This window comes from Ranitomeya imitator, chromosome 5 (assembly GCF_032444005.1).
Source record: "Ranitomeya imitator isolate aRanImi1 chromosome 5, aRanImi1.pri, whole genome shotgun sequence".
In the NCBI taxonomy this organism is placed as follows: domain Eukaryota; kingdom Metazoa; phylum Chordata; class Amphibia; order Anura; family Dendrobatidae; genus Ranitomeya; species Ranitomeya imitator.
Genome location: NC_091286.1, coordinates 304,741,731 through 304,765,531, shown reverse-complemented (window position 1 = coordinate 304,765,531; position 23,801 = coordinate 304,741,731). Strand labels below are relative to the sequence as shown.

Sequence of the window (23,801 nt, the reverse complement as noted above, 5' to 3'; positions counted from 1 at the left end):
ACTGATGGAGCATTGGCAAGTCCGAATGGCATTACTAGATACTCAAAATGGCCCTCGGGCGTATTAAATGCAGTTTTCCATTCATCGCCTCGCTTAATACGCACAAGATTATACGCACCACGAAGATCTATCTTGGTGAACCAACTAGCCCCCTTAATCCGAGCAAACAAATCAGATAACAACGGCAAGGGGTACTGAAATTTAACCGTGATCTTATTTAGAAGGCGGTAATCTATACAATGTCTCAGTGAACCATCCTTCTTGGCTACAAAAAAGAACTCTGCTCCTAATGGCGACGATGACGGGCGAATATGCCCCTTCTCCAAGGACTCCTTCACATAACTCCGCATAGCGGCGTGCTCAGGCACAGATAAATTAAACAGTCGACCTTTTGGGAATTTACTACCAGGAATCAAATCGATAGCACAATCACAATCCCTATGCGGAGGTAGGGTATCGGACTTGGGCTCATCAAATACATCCCGGTAATCAGACAAGAACTCTGGAACCTCAGAAGGGGTGGATGACGAAATAGTCAGAAATGGGACATCACCATGTACCACCTGACAACCCCAGCTGGACACAGACATGGATTTCCAATCTAATACTGGATTATGGACTTGTAGCCATGGCAACCCCAACACGACCACATCATGCAGATTATGCAACACCAGAAAGCGAATAACCTCCTGATGTGCAGGAGCCATGCACATGGTCAGCTGGGTCCAGTACTGAGGCTTATTCTTGGCCAAAGGCGTAGCATCAATTCCTCTCAATGGAATAGGACACTGCAAGGGCTCCAAGAAAAACCCACAACGCCTAGCATACTCCAAGTCCATCAAATTCAGGGCAGCGCCTGAATCCACAAATGCCATGACAGAATACGATGACAAAGAGCAGATCAAGGTAACGGACAGAAGACATTTTGACTGTACCGTACCAATGGTGGCAGACCTAGCGAACCGCTTAGTGCGCTTAGGACAATCAGAGATAGCATGAGTGGAATCACCAGAGTAGAAACACAGCCCATTCAGACGTCTGTGTTCTTGCCGTTCAACTCTGGTCAAAGTCCTATCGCACTGCATAGGCTCATGTTTAAGCTCAGGTAATACCACCAAATGGTGCACAGATTTACGCTCACGCAAGCGTCGACCGATCTGAATGGCCAAAGACATAGACTCATTCAGACCAGCAGGCATAGGATATCCCACCATGACATCCTTAAGGGCTTCAGAGAGACCTTTTCTGAAAATAGCTGCGAGCGCACCTTCATTCCATTGAGTGAGTACAGACCACTTTCTAAATTTCTGACAATATACCTCTATCTCATCCTGACCCTGACACAGAGCCAGCAAATTCTTCTCTGCCTGATCCACTGAATTAGGTTCATCGTACAGCAATCCGAGCGCCAGGAAAAACGCATCGATATTACTTAATGCAGGATCTCCTAACGCAAGAGAAAATGCCCAGTCCTGAGGGTCGCCACGTAAAAAAGAAATAATGATCCTAACTTGTTGAACTGGGTCACCAGAGGAGCGAGGTTTCAAAGCCAGAAATAGTTTACAATTATTTTTGAAACTCAGAAATTTAGTTCTATCTCCAAAAAACAAATCAGGAATAGGAATTCTCAGTTCTAACATAGAATTCTGAACCACAAAGTCTTGAATATTTTGTACTCTTGCCGTGAGCTGATCCACACATGAAGACAGACCTTTAATGTCCATCGCTACACCTGTGTCCTGAACCACCAAAATGTCTGGGGGGAAAAAAAGGCAAAACACAGTGCAGAGAAAAAAAAAATGGTCTCAGAACTTCTTTTTTCCCTCTATTGAGAATCATTAGTACTTTGGGCCTCCAGTACTGTTATGATAAGGTAATTCAGTACCACAATGGACATAGAGTTCAGAGCACATACAGTGACCTGACAATAACCCAAAAACATAGAACGAGCTCTGAGACGTGGGAACTCTGCTGACCGCAATCCCTAATCCTCTCCAACCACACTAGAGGCAGCCGTGGATTGTGCCTAACGCTCCCTATGCAACTCGGCACAGCCTGAGAAACTAGCTAGCCTGAAAATAGAAAATAAGCCTACCTTGGCTCAGAGAAATACCCCAAAGGAAAAGGCAGCCCCCACATATAATGACTGTGAGTTAAGATGAAAAGACAAACGCAGAGATGAAATAGATTTAGCAAAGTGAGGCCCGACCTTCTGAACAGAGCGAGGATAGGAAAGGTAACTTTGCGGTCAACACAAAACCCTACAAAAACCACGCAAAGGGGGCAAAAAGACCCTCCGTACCGAACTAACGGCACGGAGATACACCCTCTGCCTCCCAGAGCTTCCAGCAAGCAGGAAAAAACAAATAGACAAGCTGGACAGAAAAAACAGCAAACAAAATAGCAAAGCAGAACTTAGCTATGCAGAGCAGCAGGCCACAGGAACGATCCAGGAGGACACAGGTCCAATACTAGAACATTGACTGGAGGCCAGGATCAAAGCACTAGGTGGAGTTAAATAGAGCAGCACCTAACGACTTCACCACATCACCTGAGGAAGGAAACTCAGAAGCCGCAGTACCACTTTCCTCCACCAACGGAAACTCACAGAGAGAATCAGCCGAAGTACCACTTGTGACCACAGGAGGGAGCTCTGCCACAGAATTCACAACAGTTCTCATGACCACACGGCCATGCGCTAGTATCAAATATGTACGAGCTCAGCGCCAGTGTGGTCGTGTGTGTGGTCAGGGACCCAGCTGAAATAAGTCCCTAGAATGCTGGCACCTCCGGCGAGGAGTTTTGTGTATGCAGTCAGGGACCCAGCTGAAATAAGCCCCTAGAATGCTGGCACCTTCGGCGAGGAGTTTATGACTGAATTCAGGGCTGGCTAATAGCCATTAGAATTCCGGCTCCACCGGAGAGGAGCTGCGTGTTGGCTGGACTGCATGACCACTGTCAGCTCTACATAGTAGCTGTGTCCCCTGTGAGCTAAACAGGGCACAGCATCCTCGTTACTACGGGCTCTGTGAAGTAACAGAGTTTGTTTATACTAATTTGCTTCGCCGCCTTGCTTAGCAGCAGTTTCTTTCCTGCACGGTGTATCCTGGGTTGCGAACTCACCTATCTCATTTAATAAATATATTCGGTGCGTTCCGCCTACCCCAACACCCGGGGTCCACCTTGGAGAGATGGAAAACTGCTGCTAGAGTAGAATGATGGAGCACATGGCGAATGATCACTTGAACACACAGAAGCGAAAGAGCTGCTCTGCAACAGAGCTGTGCCACTCGCAAACAGAAATGAGAGATACTCTGCAACAGAGCTGCGTCATTCGCACACAGAAATGAAAGAGATGCTTTGCAACAGAGCTGTGTCACTCACACACAGAAATGAAAGAAATGCTCTGCAACTGAGCTGCGTCACTTGCACACAGAAATGGAACAGATGCTCTGAGCTTAATACAGTGACTAGGGTTTTGCTTGCTCTGGAACTCTACTGTGCTAACAGCACACATGTAGGAACCAGATGCTAAGCTAAGCAGCTTATTACCCCCTCAGATGCCAGTTGCCTGCCTAAGTGTACAGTCCTAAAGCTAGACAGACATACAACACTTACAGGTAGAGTGGTAGAGTCTCCTCCCACATTGCTGAATATAAATGATACTAGCACGCCTGTGTGCGTCACTGGGAGCCTTTTATACCCAAAGCTCCACCCCAAACACTCACTGTGACAACACACGTGGGCCAATCCAGATCTGTCACATCACCAGAGCAAGCGACGTCCGAGCACCAATGAGAAGGCACCACATAATGGACATGCTCAGTAAATTAATTTCTGGACTTAGAATCCAGTGCGCAATGCGGCGCGGGCAATATACTGGTTATTATAGACTTGACTGGAGAGCCAGCAGTAGCCAAAGGTGTGGCACGAACTTAAGCAAGATGTTGGGACCGATGTCTATGCTGAGCAGCAGTTCCAGTGGCCGGGACCAAATGGTAGACCACAGCACCCAACACGGCCTGGGATCATTCTCGTGCAGCTGGAAAATCCTGATGCCTAACACACCATTCCTTCTGTAAAGCATGGAGGTGGATCGCTGATGTTTTGTGAGATGTGTCAGCTACATAGGCACAGGAAAGTTGGTGAAGGTAAAAGGAAAGATGAATGCAGCACATTATCAGCAAACACTTAAGGCAAATTTGCACTCGTCAGCCCAGAAGCTGTGCATGGGATGTACTTGGATGTTCCAACATGACAATGATCCAAAACACAAGGCCAAGTCAATCTGTCATTTGGTACAGCAGAATAAAGTGAAAGTTCTGGAATGTCCATCTCAGTCTCCTGACCTAAATATCATTGAACCACTTTGGGGAGATCTCAAGTGTGCAGTTCATGCTACACTGTCCAGGAATTAACAGGGACTGGACGCTTTTTGCCAAGAAGAGTGGACAGCTTTAACATTGAGAAAATAAAGAACCTCATCCACAAATATAACAAAAGACTTCAAGCTGTCATTGATGTTAGAGGGGGCAATACACGGTATTAAGAAATGGGGTATGCAAACTTTTGATCAGGGTCATTTGGCTGTTTTGGGTTGTCATTATGATTTAAAAAGAGAAAACACAGTAGTTTGACAATAAATGGCTTCACCCAACCACTAACCATTAGTGGAGAAAAACTTTTGGTGTTATCATTCATATTCTCTGAAAAAATGCCAAGAAAACAAAAAATCTGCCTGGGTATGTAAACTTTTGAGCACTACTGTATTTAGAATAGGATTTTCAATATTTTTCAGGATTCCCCCCAATTAGACATGCTTGCACAAAATGGTTTTAGCTCTAGTGGACCATGTCCTTTAGATATACATAAGTGTCCTTCCTTAGACTGTCTTTATACCAAACATATATTAAGAAGTATGGCATAAAATATCTTGAAGGCAAACATCAGTTGGTTACCTGTCTCTTTAAAACTCTAAACAGGTATACGTTTAACATGTACTTTTTTTTACTAGATGGATGTGGTGGATGCATCTGACAAGGGATATCATATCCCTTATATATCCATTGGTCATCCATGATCTACATTCTTCCAAGTTACTAGGTTGTAAATTAAACTGGTATCAATTTATGGCAAATTATTACATTTAAAAGGGTTCTCCACTAGTTAGACTACGCTTCTTGAAAACAGTGCATCACTTTAAAAAACAGCAAATTCACTTCTCCTGGACCAGTGCCATTCAAGCAATGTTGATGCTGTGTCTATGGACACATGCCTAATATTAGGTCACCCCAGCACTTTAGCGTATTAGGGTGTGTGCCCACAATCAGGAACAAATCAGCATCAAACACACTATGCACTGTGCACAGTCGCCTGCGGAACATCTGCAGACACTGACATGCGGCGCGTATTTCAAGACCGCAGTATGTCAATTTTTTTTGTTGAGATGCTAGTCTCTGCAACAGAAATTACATCAATGGAAATATTTTGAATGCGGTAAATCCACAAGGTTCAATGAATACATGCAGATTTACCTTCTTTCAATAGATGGCAGCGCTGTGGACGCAGCGAACATACTATGTGTTCAAAGTGCTGCCACTTCTTGGATCATGGGCACATCCTGTTATTGGCCCCTGATGGGTAAACATTTCTGCATTACATGACTTACCATTCATTTTAGTCCCCTGTAACAGCAATCTTAATTGAAATGCCAAATTGACTGCATCAATCTTAATAACCATGGCTAGATTTGGAACAATAGGTTGATCTCTGGCCATGCTTTCATCTGAAAAGGTTGTATTCATAAGAAAAAATTTTTAACACTTTAACTTTGAATTCATCTTCATTTCATACCAAATTGGTAAAGTAAATGTTGTTATATTCTGCTATACTTATATAATGAGTTATATTTTATTATATACAGCTAACAGTTATTTGTTTTTTCTTTCTTTAGCTTGTGAACAGTTGTCACTCGGAGTTGCAGCTATATTTGGACCATCGCACAGCTCTTCGGCTAATGCAGTGCAGTCTATATGTAATGCCCTTGGGGTTCCACACATTCAAACTCGCTGGAAACATCAAGTTTCAGATAACAGGGATTCATTCTATGTCAGCTTATACCCAGACTTTTCCTCACTGAGTCGAGCAATTCTTGATTTGGTGCAGTTTTTCAAGTGGAAAACAGTTACAATCGCCTATGATGACAGTACAGGTAAGAGAAACTTCTTAAGAAACATCTTAAAGATTTCAATGCAAGTAATAAATAGATTCACTACAAGAGATAGATTTAACAAGCTAGTCTTTAAACATTTTCTTTTAAATGAGTCTCATTTTAAAGATCTAAAAAAGTCTGAGGAAACTATTGATTTAGTAAGATCACTCTTTTGACCTTCTGTCTGTGTAAACAACATAGCATTTTCCTCTCTGACCTTCCTAAATGTTAATCGAACCCATTCCGTGCCATTGAGGCTCAAGACACTATTTTTTTTAACATGCTGCCTCTTTTTATTAAAAGTGTCTTGAATTTAATTAGCCAAGTTTTTAAATAACTAGGATATTTGATTTAATTTTATCTGATGAAGTAGATTATGGTAACTGTCAGTTACTAATACTTTTCTTTGATTTTTTTTTCCCACTTGGGTCTGAAATACAATAGCTTTCTTTCCTTTGTATAGGTGTCAATGCTTCCATGCTTAGTTGTGATTTTAGTTCAATTGTTTTCATGTAATAGCTGTCTGGGTTAATCTGTTTAATAGCATTACAGTTTCATCATAATATTGGAGCTGTATAAGTGCCCCATTGAGGTTTATTGTATAAATGACCACCCTTGTGCACCATAATTGATGCACAAATGATATAACTTCAGCAGGCGTAATGACACAGGAAAAATGCTCATAATTAAACGAACACTGAATGTTAGGTTAATTATGCTGTGTGAAGAACAATGTAATGTGGCAGAAATTGATTGGTTTGGTTTCTCTATTGAGGGATAGGTGGCTGGACCTGTACATTGCATTCACCTTTATTTTTAGGTGTTAAAAAATAGTGCTCACTAAAATATTGTCACTCATTGACGAATAATGCCTTACATTATGTATCTGAATTTTATAAAAAGAAATTGAACAAGTTGTCATAAAAGTAATTCAGGTATTCTCCAGTATTTTATGTCCATCTTATTGCAACAGCTCAATGTGCTGTCCAAGAAAACACTAGTTTCACCCCATAGAATCTCAATATTTCCTTCAACAATAAAAGCCAACAGTAGCAGTTGAGTGAGTGACCTAATACAACAACACCCAATTTGATAATGCGGTCCTACTGCCATCTCCATACCTAGGCCCAATCTTTTTTTATGGTTTTGTATCTTCCAAATATTTCTTCCTTTGTTTTAAATTGTTTGTTCAGCCTTTTCATAAGGTACTGCATGCCTGGGGGCCTCTCTCCCACGTCTGGCATATAGGTTAGTACTACTGCTATGATTTAACTACTGTCCTCCTTGTCTTATTTTGCTCTTATGCACACTTGGATTAGCGCTAGAGGTTTTTAGTTTGGGATAATGGACTTTGCATAAGATTTGGCTAAATTGACTGTGTCTCCCCATATTATATTGTATTGGTCTGATTATCTTTGTATCCTTATCTCTGTCTGCGTATTTGTGTGAGCCACTTTTTAGCCTTAAAATCATATTATTGTCTGATATAGCCCTGCTACCTCCCTCATTATACTTGACTTACATCACTGGATGGACATTTTTTTCATTCTGTTTTTGTACTTGTACTTTAATCCTGCCGGGCGTGGCACTTAGGTGTCACCACCCCTGTCATTACTATCTTTTGTAAACAGTACAGACCAAAAGTTTGGACACACCTTCTCATTTAAAGCTTTTTCTGTCTTTTCATGACTATTAAAATTGTACATTCACACTGAAGGCATCAAAACTATGAATTAACACATGCAGAATTATATACTTAACAAAAAAGTGTGAAACAACAGAAATTATGTCTTATATTCTAGGTTCTTCAAAGTAGCCACCCTTTGCCTTGATGACTGCTTTGCACACTCTTGGCATTCTCTTGATGAGCTTCAAGAAGTAGTCACCTGGAATGGTTTTCACTTCACAGGTGTGCCCTGTCAGGTTTAATAAATGGGATTTCTTGCCTTATAACTGGGGTTGGGACCATCAGTTGTGTTTTTCAGAAGTCTGGTGGATACACAGCTGATAGTCCTACTGAATAGACTGTTAGAATTTGTATTATGGCAAGAAAAAAGCAGCTAAGTAAAGAAAAATGAGTGGCCATCATTACTTTAAGAAATGAAGGTCAGTCAGTCCAAAAAATTGGGAAAACTTTGAAAGTGTCCCCAAGTGTAGTGGCAAAAACCATCAAGCGCTACAAAGAAACTGGCCTACATGAGGACCGCCACAGGAAAAGAAGACCAAGAGTCACCTCTGCTTCTGAGGATAAGTTTATCCGAGTCACCAGCCTCAGAAATTGCAGGTTAACAGCAGCTCAGATTAGAGATCAGGTCAATGCCACACTGAGTTCTAGCAGCAGACACATCTCTACAACAACTGTTAAGAGGAGACTTTGTGCAGAAGGCCTTCATGGTAAAATAGCTGCTAGGAAACCACTGCTAAGGACAGGCAACAAGCAGAAGAGACTTGTTTGGCTAGAGAGCACAAGGAATAGACATTAGATCAGTGGAAATCTGTGCTTTGGTCTGATGAGTCCAAATTTGAGATCTCTGGTTCCAGCCACCGTGTCTTTGTGCAGCGCAGAAAAGGTGAGCAGATGGACCCTACATGCCTGGTTCCCACTGTGAAGCATGGAGGAGGAGGTGTGGGGGTGCTTTGCTGGTGACAATGTTGAGGATTTATTAAAAATTAAAGGCATACTGAACCAGCATGGCTACCACAGCATCTTGTAGCGGCATGCTATTCCATCCGGTTTGCACTTAGTTGGACCATCATTTATTTTTCAACAGTATAATGACCCCAAACACACCTCCAGGCTGTGTAAGAGCTATTTGACCAGGAAGGAGAGAGATGCGGTGCTATGTCAGATGACCTGGCCTCAACAGTCACCAGACCTGAACCCAATCGAGATGGTTTGGGGTGAGCTGGATTACAGAGTGAAGCTGAAAGAGCCAACAAGTGCTAAGCCTCTCTGGAAACTCCTTCAAGATTGTTGGAAGACCTGGTAACTATCTCTTGAAGATCATCAAGAGAATGCCAAGAGTGTGCAAACAGTCATCAAAGCAAAAGGTGACTACTTTGAAGAACCTAGAATATAAGACGTAATTTCAGTCGTTTCACACTTTTTTGTTAAGTATATAGTTCCACATGTGATAATTCATAGTTTTGTGCCTTTAGTGTGAATGTACAATTTTCATAGACATGAAAATACAGAAAAATCTTTAAATGAGGTGTGTCCAAACTTTGTTCTGTACTGTACATTTTAATGATCATGTCTCTCAGAACTGTTTATTATTAAAGTTATATTTGATAAAATGTTTGCTCTGTGATTCACGTTTTTTGTTTTTGGGTAACATTGCATAATTGTTGTGATAGAGCAATATACGCTTTTGGCCGCTTTTTGGTTAAACAAGAATAGAAAACTCATAGACTGGTAAAGGTGGTAGAAATGGTATGGATGAGTGGTGGTGGATTGGTGTGTGAGAGCATTTTTGTTATTTACACTATGATGTTCCTCATGACTGAAAACCCTTTTGTACCTGGGTAAGCCAAAACTAAATGTAAAGCAGCAAAAATGTATTTAGGTTTTTTTGCATTATTATATGGTCTGTAATATTTACTTACTAAACATATTTTTTTGTTAAATTTGTCATAAGCCATACACAAATTTGTTAAGCAAAATACAGACAATAAGGGATTGATTCATCAACATGCTTAAGCCAGAAAACTGGCAGGAACACTATAAAAAACTTGTAATATTTTTACACAATTGCAATGTTGCACAAACATTTTGCGCATCTCTGAGAAAATGAATGGAGCTAGGGGGAGATAGGTCAAGATGTGGCTTTGCCCACCCATCAAATTAAGTAATATTGTCAGCATTTCTTATCCCAGTAAGGTTACTCCAGTCCTCAGCTGAAGTAACATTTCTGGCAAAGTATTTGAGGGCACACATCACTGATAAGTAGTGTTGAGCGATACCGTCCGATACTTGAAAGTATCGGTATCGGATAGTATCGACCGATACCCGAAAAATATCGGATATCGCCGATACCGATATCCGATACCAATACAAGTCAATGGGACATCAAGTATCGGAAGGTATTCTCATGGTTCCCAGGGTCTGAAGGAGAGGAAACTCTCCTTCAGGCCCTGGGATCCATAGGGATGTGTAAAATAAAGAATTAAAATAAAAAATATTGATATGCTCACCTCTCCGGCGGCCCCTGGACATCACGCTGCTAACCGGGAGGCTTCTTTGTTTAAAATGCGCGCCTTTAGGACCTGCGAATGACGTCCCGGCTTCTGATTGGTCACGTGCCGCCCATGTGACCGGCACGCGACCAATCAGAAGCCATGACGTCATTCGCAGGTCCTCAATTCCTAGAATTAGGAGTTTTTGTGAATGAGAATGACGTCGCGGCTTCTGATTGGTCGCGTGCCGGTCACATGGGCGGCACGCGACCAATCAGAAGCCGCGACGTCATTCTCATTCACTAATCTCCTAATTCTAGGAATTGAGGACCTGCGAATGACGTCACGGCTTCTGATTGGTCGCGTGCCGGTCACATGGGCGGCACGCGACCAATCAGAAGCCGGGACGTCATTCGCAGGTCCTAAAGGCGCGCATTTTAAACAAAGAAGCCTCCCGGTTAGCAGCGTGATGTCCAGGGGCCGCCGGAGAGGTGAGCATATCAATATTTTTTATTTTAATTCTTTATTTTACACATCCCTATTGATCCGATACCGATACCCGATATCACAAAAGTATCGGATCTCGGTATCGGAATTCCGATACCGCAAGTATCGGCCGATACCCGATACTCGCGGTATCGGAATGCTCAACACTACTGATAAGATGTGCTGAAATCAAGACATATTTTTCCTGTTTGACCCTCATTAAGACTGGATTACAAATTTTCATTCTTAATAAGCCTATGTGATTGGGGAAATCTACTTTTTTTGTAATACAAAGTAAATTAAATTAAATCTTAATATTTATGTAAATAATGAGTCTAAATTACAAATAAGATAAAAAAAAGAATATGTTTACAGTCACGTAGGACACAAAAGCACTGTGGCACCTCCATTTAGAAAGCTATTATTTGTAATGATAATAAAATCAGCATTGTTATAAAGAAACAAAAATTAAAAGTCCAAGAAGTATAATAAATTAGATAATAATAATAATAATAATAATAATAATAATAATAATAATAATAATACAGTATCATTTATATTGTGAGCCCCAAAGGGGAAAGTTATTCTGATGTCTGTAAAGTGCTGTGCAATTAAAAGGCTATATATGTGAGAAAATAAATAAAAACAATTATAATAGTGAAATGTTTATTAAAAAATGCAATAACATATGCCTTATTTTACCTTAAAATATCACTATAGTACTTGAGGAATATTATAAATTCATAATGTTTCTTAAAAACTACCATTAAAGGGACACTGTCACCTGAATTTGGAGGGAACAATCTTCAGCCATGGAGGCGGGGTTTGGGGGTTTTTGATTCACCCTTTCCTTACCCGCTGGCTGCATGCTGGCTGCAATATTGGATTGAAGTTCATTCTCTGTCCTCCGTAGTACATGCCTGCACAAGGCAATCTTGCCTTGCCCAGGCGTGTACTATGAAGGACAGAGAATGAACTTCAATCCTATATTGCAGCCAGCATGCAGCCAGCGGGTAAGGAAAGGGTGAATCAAAAACCCCCAAACCCCGCCTCCATGGCTGAAGATTGTTCCCTCCAAATTCAGGTGACAGTGTCCCTTTAACATTCAATATTTTAAAACAGTTCAGAAATGTGTTCTTAAAATACCTTGAGACAAGCAATGCTTTGCAAACCAAAGCTATTTTACTGCCGGTCTTCCCATCCTGTGGATTTTTAATGAAAAAGGTTCATGTTTTCTAAGTGACTTTCATGCTCTTTATCTACGTATTCTGCTTTTCACAGGAAGCAGGAAACTACTATTTGTGCACTTATTAAAATAAAGGTTCATTTCTGAAGTATCATGAAATATTTTTGCGGCGCCCCAGGGTCCTGGTCCTCGCAGTAGTGTTGCTTTCCTCTCGGGAGAGTAATACTGCGTTTGGAGGCAAAGAAGGATAACTGCATCCAGGTATCACAAACATGCAAGACACATTCACACTCCAGGCCACCATGGGGAGCCCCCTGCTCCTATTTATTAGGACACTCCCCATATATATAGATAACTGGTAGTCGGTAGGGAAAGTTAGTCAGTTCCTGGCAGATCTCCAGACAGGAGTTCTGTTAGTTCTAGACCAGAGTCTGAGGAGGACAGAAGGTTAACAGAGCTGTGCATGCCCTCAGAGCTACAGCTCCCAGAAAGAGACATTGAAAGGCAGAATTGTATTGCAGCAAGCGTGAAGGAAGTTGAAGCAAAGGAGAGGAACACCGAGGGAGTAAGAGCCTGGCAGGACAGCTAATTGCAGGTTACCTGTCCGCACCTACACCGAGGAGGCACGGTGACTCTTACAGAGCCAGGTTATCTAAGAGACCCTATAAACAGGCTCAAGTCACCAGTCATATGGGCTGTGTCCTATCCTATATGTGGGACAGAGAGAGCGAAACATCACATCTGCTAGACCCTTATGTGAAGTCATAGGCAGTAAGGGACATTTCCACGTGGACAAGGGGACTCTGAACTTGCCTCCAAACCGGCCAGACTCTGCCTACCCTGTGGTCTGGTGCTCTGGACTGTGGATGCTGAAGTCTTCAGTAAAGGTAAAGAGAATGCAACCTTGTGTCCTCATTCTTCTCTGCACCTCTCACCATCCACCGTCTACACACCGGGAAGCCCTGGGGACATACTTCACCTGTGGAAAGGTATACCATCTAGCTGCCATAACATCACCCCAGCGGACCCCTTTAAGCAGCATCAGTCACCCTGACCGAATACCACAGGTGGTGTCACGAACATAAACTCTATTCCTTTAAAGACCTTTCCCTTTTATACGATGTCCCAGGGCCAAGGAACGGGTCAGCCACCGTGACATCCCCTGTGAACCGAAGGACCCGGTACCGAGTACCCCATGACCCTTGGGGGGCGATCCATGTTCATACCTTATAGAAAAGTGTGTTTCCTCTGGGAATCTAACACTCCAGGAATAATAGCTGATTGTTAAGCCTGTTATACATTATGTATAGTAAATGAATTAAAATTATGCAAATAAAGATATATATTAAAACAGAGTTTAACAACAATCATATGGAATCTAAAGTTATGTATTGAGACTACAGAAGTTGATATGCTGAACTACAATTGAAGCACCAGCTGATAGAGAGAAACATTTTTTTTAAAAGATACTGTACCACTGTCTTAATATTTAAGGTACTGTAATGGGAAAACTTTATCAATAGTAATGATCAAGCTCAAAAATCCTCAAGTGCTCGGTACTTGAATCGAGCAGACCGAACCATCGGACAGGCTCAACTCAAGTACCGAGTATAATGTAAGTCAATGGGAAACTCGAACATCTATCAGGCAGACCTTAACAGCAGGCAGGAAAATTGCTGAAATGGATGTAAACAGCTCTCAAATGGAATAGGAACAGCATGAGGAAAGTGCCTGGATGCATGTGGTTGCTAGGTGCTGGGAACAATGTTGTCATAGATTTATGTTCCCACTCTTAGTATTTGTTCAGGCTTTAATGTGGCTAAATTTCCACACCTCAGCTTACTTGTGTTTTTCCCTGCTTTTGTATGCATTTTTGCTGTATGCATTTTTGTCTCTTTCGTATGTTATTTTATGTTATTATATAAGCAGGTAAGTATCGCATAGTTACCTGTCCACGTTCCAGCCGCCGGGCGCTGCTCCATCTTCCCGGCGCCGCTCCATCTTCCCGGCGTCTATCTGCACTGACTGTGCAGGTCAGAGGGTGCGATGACGCATATAGTGTGCGCGGCGCCATCTGCCTGATCAGTAAGAGCAGAGAGAAGCTGGGACCGGACGCCGGGAGCTGCAAGCAAGAAAGGTGAGTATGTGTTTTTTTTTTATTGCAGCAGCAGCAGCAATGGCACAGATTTATGTGGAGCATCTATGGGGAAATAATGAACGGTGCAGAGCACTATATGGCACAGCTATGGGGAAATATTGAACGGTGCAGAGCACTATATGGCACAGCTATGGGGAAATATTGAACGGTGCAGAGCACTATATGGGGCACAGCTATGGGACAATATGAACGGTGCAGAGCACTATATGGCACAGCTATGCGGAAATATGAACGGTGCAGAGCACTATATGGCAGAGCTATGGGGCAATATGAACGGTGCAGAGCACTATATGGCAGAGCAATGGGGCAATATGAACGGTGCAGAGCACTATATGGCAGAGCTATGGGGCAATATGAACGGTGCAGAGCACTATATGGCAGAGCTATGGGGCAATATGACAATATGAACGGTGCAGAGCACTATATGGCAGAGCTATGGGGCAATATGAACGGTGCAGAGCACTATATGGCAGAGCTATGGGGCAATATGAACGTGCAGAGCACTATATGGCACAGCTATGGGGCAATATGAACGGTGCAGAGCACTATATGGCAGAGCTATGGGGCAATATGAACGGTGCAGAGCACTATATGGCAGAGCTATGGGGCAATATGAACGGTGCAGAGCACTATATGGCAGAGCTATGGGGCAATATGAACGGTGCAGAGCACTATATGGCAGAGCTATGGGGCAATATGAACGGTGCAGAGCACTATATGGCACAGCTATGGGGCAATATGAACGGTGCAGAGCACTATATGGCAGAGCTATGGGGCAATATGAACGGTGCAGAGCACTATATGGCAGAGCTATGGGGCAATATGAACGGTGCAGAGCACTATATGGCACAGCTATGGGGCAATATGAACGGTGCAGAGCACTATATGGCAGAGCTATGGGGAAATATGAACGGTGCAGAGCACTATATGGAACAGCTATGGGGAAATATGAACGGTGCAGAGCACTATATGGCAGAGCTATGGGGAAATGTGAACGGTGCAGAGCACTATATGCCAGAGCTATGGGGAAATATGAACGGTGCAGAGCACTATATGGCACAGCTATGGGGAAATATGAACGGTGCAGAGCACTATATGGCACAGCTATGGGGCAATAATGAACGGAGCAGAGCACTATATGGCACAGCTATGGGGCAATAACGAACATGCAGAGCACTATATGGCACAGCTATGGGGCAAGAATTATCTATTTTTATTTTTGAAATTCACCGGTAAATGCTGCATTTCCACCGTAGGCTTGTACTCGAGTCAATAAGTTTTCCCAGTTTTTTGTGGCAAAATTAGGGGGGTCGGCTTATACTCGGGTCGGCTTATACTCGAGTATATACGGTAAGTGAAAAAAACGATGTGGGGTCCTGCCTATTTTACATAACCAGCTAATGAGAAGCAAACAGCTGCAGGCTTATGTTATCAAGCTGGGAAGGACCCTGGTTATTGGAACCTTCACAGCCTAAAAATACCAGCCTGCAGCTGTCCCAGAAATGGAGTATCACCTTAGATGTGCCAGTTCGGGCGCTTTGCTCAGCGCTTCCTAATTGCCCTGGTGCAGTGGCAATTATGATAATGGTAGTTAAGTTGATGACAGCTATTAATTGTCAACAATCACAGCTGCCATAAAAACCTGGGATTGGCATCCCATTGCACAACTATTTTTGTAGTCCATTTTCTCCTGATACCCTTGTGAAAATAAAAAAAATTGGTCCCAAATTAAATTTTATTGTGAAAAAAGTAAAATCATTTTTCCTTCCACATTGCTTTAGTTCTTGTGAAGCACCTGAAGGGTTAATAAACTTCTTGAAAGTGGTTTTGCGCACCTTGAGGGGTGAAGCTTTTAGAATGGTGTCACTTTTGGGTATTTTCTGTTATATTGCCCCCAAACTCACTTCAAATGTGAGATGGTCCCTAAAAAAGGTTTTGTAGATTTTGTTGGAAAAATGAGAAATTGCTGGTCAACTTTTAACCGTTATAATGTCCTAACAAAAAAATTATGTTTCCAAAGTTGTGCTGATGTAATGTTGACATGTGGGAAATGTTATTTATTACATATTTTATGTGATACCGTTCTATGATTTAAGTGTACAAAAATTAAAAGTTTAAAAATTGCAAAATTTTCACACTTTTGGACAAATATGTTTTTTTCATAAATAATCGCAAGTTATATCAAATACACTTTTCCACTTCCATGAAGTTCAATATGCCATGAAAAAACAATCTCAGAATCAGTGGGATACATTGAAGCGTTCCAGAGTTATAACCTCATAAATTGACAGTGATCAGAAATGTAAAAATTGGCTTAGTTATTAAGTACCAATTTTGCTGTCACTAAGGGGTTAAAGATAAATGGTAATATACTTAGACTTAAGGGTTTTATTTGACTGTAAAAATAGTTTTTTGTGAAGGTAGATTTAAAATAACACTTAGTTACTGTTTATATATTTTTTATTTATTTATTTTTACATTTGTTATTATTCAATTTAAGGTCAATCTCCAGATAATACAGTCATCAATGTTTTGCACCTTAAAGTTAAAATTTCTTGACTAGTATTCTAACGATTAGATACAGTATGAAACATAAAAGCAAGTACCAAGGGTAAAATTGCATGCAATACTATTGTGTGACTACAACAAATTTGAAGCTCTCTACTTATTGCTACAATATTAACTTCTTGAGTTCTTGCCATATTATTGACAATTATTTGCTACACATTTGTTCACATTAAGGTAATCTTTAATTGAAAGTTGGTTATAGCTATATTTCTCTTTATGATAATGCAGAGCATTCAAGTTCCAATAATAAATTTTAGCATTTATTCCGCATAATGTGTTTTCTAAGTGATAAACAAGTTTTAGGAGGCATCCCATTCATCGTTAAAATTTGTAATGAGCATGTGTTATGCTGTTTCTATAATGCTTGAGTCACATAAATGTCTAGATTTGTTGAAACATAATCTGTATCATTAACAAGAAATATTGACCAATGTTTGTGAGAGTTTAAGCAATATAGAGAAGAGTCATTTGTTTGGGAATTTTGAAAAAATGTCCCACATCCTATTATTATTGTTTCAGATAATGTTACTATAATTTTATTGAAAAAAGACTTGTAGATATTTACCATCAGCTGGTGCAACAGAAATTGCCATATCAAGTTTCCATAAAAATTGCATTCACACAATTTTACATCTGTATAATTAAGAAATTATAATGATTGGGCAAACTATAAGTTTCTCATAAAGTTAATATCTGTAATGCGGCTGCAGTGCAGTTTAGAGCGACTTCCACAAGGGGGTGCTGGCGAGGGAATGTAGGTTGCACACTGACATCATAACACTAAGCTGCCGCACAGATGTCACAGGTAAAGAAAGAGTGGGCAGATGAGCAGAGTCAGAAACTGTCAGGAGCAGAAGTACCAGACGTCACAGCGATGCTCAAAGTCAGAGGCAAGCCAGAAATCAGAGCCAAATAGGAGTACGGTATCCAAAACGTGAGACATAAGACGAAGTCGGGGAACAAGCCAGAAGTCAAAGCCAGTTGGGGAATGATGTATCAGAGACGGAAAGCAAGAGGCGGGGTTCAGAGATCTGGCCGAGTCATACACTGTAAGGAAAACAAATATGGGAATTCAGAGGCAGAAGGATCACCACGGTATACGGGTCTGCTGCTCTAGCCTGGAAGAATGAACTATCACTGATGCTGGCCAGCAGACTGCAGAGGACTGAAAAACCCCAGCTTGCTCCAAAACGAGGCAGAGGGGGTAAGCCCCCGCATGGCCAGTCCAGAGAGAGGAAAGCAGAAAACAAACTTCAGACTGGATCATGACAATATCCAATTGATTGAGGTTGATCACACAATGACAAATAATATGACATTCTTATGATGATTGCATGGCTCCAGTATGTTTGCTTAATAGCCAGAAATATTCTACTTTTCAATATAATTTAAACTAATGGAAATATGACTGGAGCCACCTGCCACACCAGGCTAGTGAATCAAATGTGACACAGGGAATTCAGAAGCTCAGGACATCTATGCAACTCCTGTCTAAACCAACAAGCACTGACCAGGTCCATGGATTAAGTTGAGTGAAGCAACCGCTTCAACTCTACAGGTGATCAAATTTATTTCACTCTGTGTACTCTGGAGCAACTGAAGAGGAAGAGAGAGCCTGGTATGCACTCTACACTATTTTAGAGACTAGAACCACTGCAGAAAAAAATTCAAGTGAAAAAAATCCAAATCAACATATATGTATATATATTGCAATTGTTGCATTGTTTTTCCTTTTACTGTTTTAGAGACTGTGTATCAGGTGATTACATTGTTGTTGAAGGAACAATAATTATTATTTTCAGCAGCACATCAGCTAGTGTACACAAGAAATATGCTGTTATAGGGATAGAGTATGGGTTTCTGAGTAATTAGTATACTGTGAAATTAATTAGGTAAACAAGCATCAAAAAACTTGAATATAGTCAATCGGTGCTCGTATAACTGACTGAAATGGGCAGGAAAAATGCGTCTTACATGTTTTAACATAATAGTGAAATATGTTGGTATTTAGGGTGCCATATTTACATTTTATCAGGGCCACAAAGCCAAATGTTCATTGGGGAAAGAATTAGGATCACTACATTAAAAAGAAAAATATAATAGAAACTTTAATATTAAAATCATTCTTGATGATTACTCTAGCAATCTTTTAATGTAAAGATTCGCTCATTCTGCTATTACTATATATGTTTCTCTGCCATCAGCGCCATCAATTGCTTTAAAAATAGGAGAGAAACACAGACCTTTTATGTCTGTCATAATTACTTAATCACATAATCAGTTTCTTTTACTAAAAAGCTAATAGCTAATGACATCTCTTTGTTATATTATTCACTTACAACATTGTGTAAACAGTATATATATATATATATATATATATATATATATACATATATATAGCAATGGTTACTGGAGCTGTATGTGAGGGCAGATTTGTGTCATGAAGGTTGCTATCTTCCATGATGTGAAGTTCATGTTTCTCTCCATGTTAGGTACTGAGGGGTTTATCAGCTAATACAAGGATTTTTTTTATTGTGAGTAGCTGTAAGATATGGGTGGCACACCTGTTCACCATACCTCCACCTCAAGAATGTGATTAAAAAAGGTGAATGTCAAGCTGTTTGGAGACAGAAAAGTCTCCAGGTGGTAGCTCCAGTGGCAGCTGAAGTGTACTGGATCCTGAGCAAGTGAATCCCATAGATATTTGGACTGTGCTATAAGTTATCGTTTGTTTTGCCGTCAGGCTAGAAAGGTCTGTAATTTCTATAGTAGGTACAATTCAACTGTGAGAGACAGAATCTAAAATTAAAATCCAGAAGATCACATTGTATAAATGTTAAATAATTAAATAGCATTTTATTGCATGAAATTAGTATTTGATCACTTACCAAACAGCAAGACTTCTGGCTCTCACAGACCTTAGTTATTCTTTCAGACACTCTTTTACTCTGCACTCATTACCTGTATTATTTGTACCTGTTTGAACTCGTTACCTGGATAAAAGATAGCTGTCCATAAACTCAATAAATCACACTCCAACCTCGCCACCATGGCCAAGACCAAGGAACTCTTTACAGACACCACAGATATAATTTTAGACCTGCATAAACTTTGGATGGGCTACAGGACAGTAGGCAAGAAGCTGGGTGAGAAGGTAACAATTGTTGACACAATTATAAGAGAATGGAAGAAACACAAGATGACTGTGAATGTTCCTCGGTCTTGAGCTCCATGCAAAATCTCGCTTGTTGGGGAAAGGATGATTTTGAGAATGGTCAGGAATCAGCACAGAACTACAAAAGAGAACCAGGTGTGGAGACATGTGGGGGAATCAGTAGGGGCCCCTGTCCGCTAGCCGAAACCTGCCTGGACTAGGGATCATCCCACCGAACACCCACTCTCCCTTTAATGTGGGCACAACTCTACTCAGATAACACAGGGTGAGGGTAAAAGAGTGTGGCAAAACTTTTTTGAACCACAAAACAGGCAGATAACACATAGAAGAGACCCAGCACAATACCCAAGATAGTGCATATAACAGTGTCTCAACCTTCCGCTGGTTCGCCGGGATAATTGCTGTTACTTCAGATCTTCCAGGGATGATTACCCCACCTATGGCATGCACAGATAGAAGATGTAACAAGAAGCTTAGGAAGATGACAGTCCATTGAGTTACAAAGCCACAACAAGGCTTCTCCAAACATCTGCTTGGAGCCAGGCAATCGGCGGGTCTCAATCCTGGCTTTCTTCAAATAAGTCCATGGTTCAATGTTCAATGGAGCAGATCTGTATTCTTCCAGCTGAGGTCGAGGTCCCCTAAGCTGGCATCCTGTAGAATGATAAACCTGTGTTCCTTGTGATGGAGCCATGATGGCTTGGTCAAGAGCTACAGGAAACATTTGACCTCTGTAATTTCAAGCAAAGGTTTCTGTACCAAATATTTAGTTCTATTTTTCTATTGTATCAAATACTTATTTCATGCAATACAATGCAAAATAATTATGTAAAAATCTACAATGTGATTTTCTGGATTCTTTTTTAAGATTCTATCTCCCTCAGTTGAAGTGTATTTACAATAAAAATTACAGACCATTCCATTCTTTATATGTGTGACAACCTGCAAAATTGGCAGTGTATCAAATAATTTTCCACATTCTACCACATTCTCTCTCTATATATATATATATATATATATATATATATATATATACAGTGGGGCAAAAAAGTATTTAGTCAGTCAGCAATAGTGCAAGTTCCACCACTTAAAAAGATGAGAGGCGTCTGTAATTTACATCATAGGTAGACCTCAACTATGGGAGACAAACTGAGAAAAAAAAATCCAGAAAATCACATTGTCTGTTTTTTTAACAATTTATTTGCATATTATGGTGGAAAATAAGTATTTGGTCACAAACAAACAATCAAGATTTCTGGCTCTCACAGACCTGTAACTTCTTCTTTAAGAGTCTCCTCTTTCCTCCACTCATTATCTGTAGTAATGGCACCTGTTTAAACTTGTTATCAGTATAAAAAGACACCTGTGCACACCCTCAAACAGTCTGACTCCAAACTCCACTATGGTGAAGACCAAAGAGCTGTCAAAGGACACCAGAAACAAAATTGTAGCCCTGCACCAGGCTGGGAAGACTGAATCTGCAATAGCCAACCAGCTTGGAGTGAACAAATCAACAATGGGAGCAATAATTAGAAAATGGAAGACATACAAGACCACTGATAATCTCCCTCGATCTGGGGCTCCACGCAAAATCCCACCCCGTGGGGTCAGAATGATCACAAAAACGGTGAGCAAAAATCCCAGAACCACGCGGGGGGACCTAGTGAATGAACTGCAGAGAGCTGGGACCAATGTAACAAGGCCTACCATAAGTAACACACTACGCCACCATGGACTCAGATCCTGCAGTGCCAGACGTGTCCCACTGCTTAAGCCAGTACATGTCCGGGCCCGTCTGAAGTTTGCTAGAGAGCATTTGGATGATCCAGAGGAGTTTTGGGAGAATGTCCTATGGTCTGATGAAACCAAACTGGAACTGTTTGGTAGAAACACAACTTGTCGTGTTTGGAGGAAAAAGAATACTGAGTTGCATCCATCAAACACCATACCTACTGTAAAGCATGGTGGTGGAAACATCATGCTTTGGGGCTGTTTCTCTGCAAAGGGGCCAGGACGACTGATCCGGGTACATGAAAGAATGAATGGGGCCATGTATCGTGAGATTTTGAGTGCAAACCTCCTTCCATCAGCAAGGGCATTGAAGATGAAACGTGGCTGGGTCTTTCAACATGACAATGATCCAAAGCACGCCGCCAGGGCAACGAAGGAGTGGCTTCGTAAGAAGCATTTCAAGGTCTTGGAGTGGCCTAGCCAGTCTCCAGATCTCAACCCTATAGAAAACCTTTGGAGGGAGTTGAAAGTCCGTGTTGCCAAGCGAAAAGCCAAAAACATCACTGCTCTAGAGGAGATCTGCATGGAGGAATGGGCCAACATACCAACAACAGTGTGTGGCAACCTTGTGAAGACTTACAGAAAACTTTTGACCTCTGTCATTGCCAACAAAGGATATATTACAAAGTATTGAGATTAAATTTTGTTTCTGACCAAATACTTATTTTCCACCATAATATGCAAATAAATTGTTAAAAAAACAGACAATGTGATTTTCTGGATTTTTTTTTCTCAGTTTGTCTCCCATAGTTGAGGTCTACCTATGATGTAAATTACAGACGCCTCTCATCTTTTTAAGTGGTGGAACTTGCACTATTGCTGACTGACTAAATACTTTTTTGCCCCACTGTATATATATATATATATATATATATATATATATATATAGTGGCATTTAAAGGTTTTGGCACCCCTGGGCAAAATTACTCATTGTGAGCAGTTTAGCAAGTTGAAGATAAAATGATCTCTAAAAGGCCTAAAGTTAAAGATGACACATTTCCTTTGTATTTTAGGCAAACAAATATGTATTGCCATCTTTTACATTTTAGCAATTACAAACAGGAAAATGGGGAGATGCAAAAGTTTGGGTACTCTGCAATGTTAGTACCTAGTAACACCCATTTTGGAAAGTATCACAGCATGTAAATACTTTTTGTAGTCAGTCAAAAGTCTTTCAATTCTTGTTTGAGACATTTTCCTGCATTTCTCCTTGGAAAATGCTTCCAATTTTGTGAAATTTCTGGGTTGTCTTGCATGTACTGCTATTTTGAGGTCTAGACACAGATTTTCAATGATTTTCAGATCAGGGGACTGTGAGGGCCATTGTAAAACTTTCAACTTGCGCCTTTTGAAATAATCTTTTTTCGATTTTGACTTGTTTAGAATCATTATTCATTAGTAGAACCCATGCTCTTTCAAATTCAGCTTTTTTACCGATGGTGTTATGTTTACATCTTGAAGATTTTGAAATGTTGAAATCTCTTTGAATTAATTCTTCTCTCTACCTGTGAAATTTTCCCCTTGCCCTTGGCTGCAACATAACCCCAAAGCATGATTGTTCTACTCCCATGCTTAATATTTGGCAAAATGTTATTTTCCTGAAATTCTGTGCCCTTTTTTCTCCACATATACCTTTATGACTAAAGAGTTCTATTTGAACCTCATCAACCCACAGGACTTGTATCCAAAATGCATCAGGCTTGTTTAGATGTTCTTTTGCATACTTCTGAAGCTGAAATATATGGTGAAGATGCAGGACATGTTTTCTTATGATGACTTTTTCATGAAGACCATATTTGGGCAGATGTCTCTGAAAAATATACCACACATCCAGAGTCTGCTAAATCTTTCTGAAGGTCTTTTGCAATGAAGCATGGGATCTGATTTGACTCTCTAGCAATCCTACCTTATCTTGACTTCCACTGATCCTGTGAACTGCGGACACATGGTCCCCAAAAAATACAAACAAATGAATAGCACCATAGACTTTAAAGAGTGCTAGTTATTTTTGTGAAAATAATGAATAGAAAATGTATTTGATTCTCCGACA

General features: G+C 40.8%; 1 protein-coding gene across 2 annotated transcripts in view; it reads left to right on the top strand.

Annotated features, from left to right (window-relative positions):
• The window catches only part of GRIK2 (glutamate ionotropic receptor kainate type subunit 2), a 1,405,635-nt gene that overhangs the window by 496,491 nt on the left and 885,343 nt on the right, over positions 1–23,801 (top strand). For both annotated transcript variants that reach the window (XM_069726310.1, XM_069726309.1), the window contains one exon: positions 5,954–6,211. In XM_069726310.1, coding sequence (XP_069582411.1) covers positions 5,954–6,211 — 258 coding nt within the window. The remainder of the gene's footprint in view (positions 1–5,953; positions 6,212–23,801) is intronic.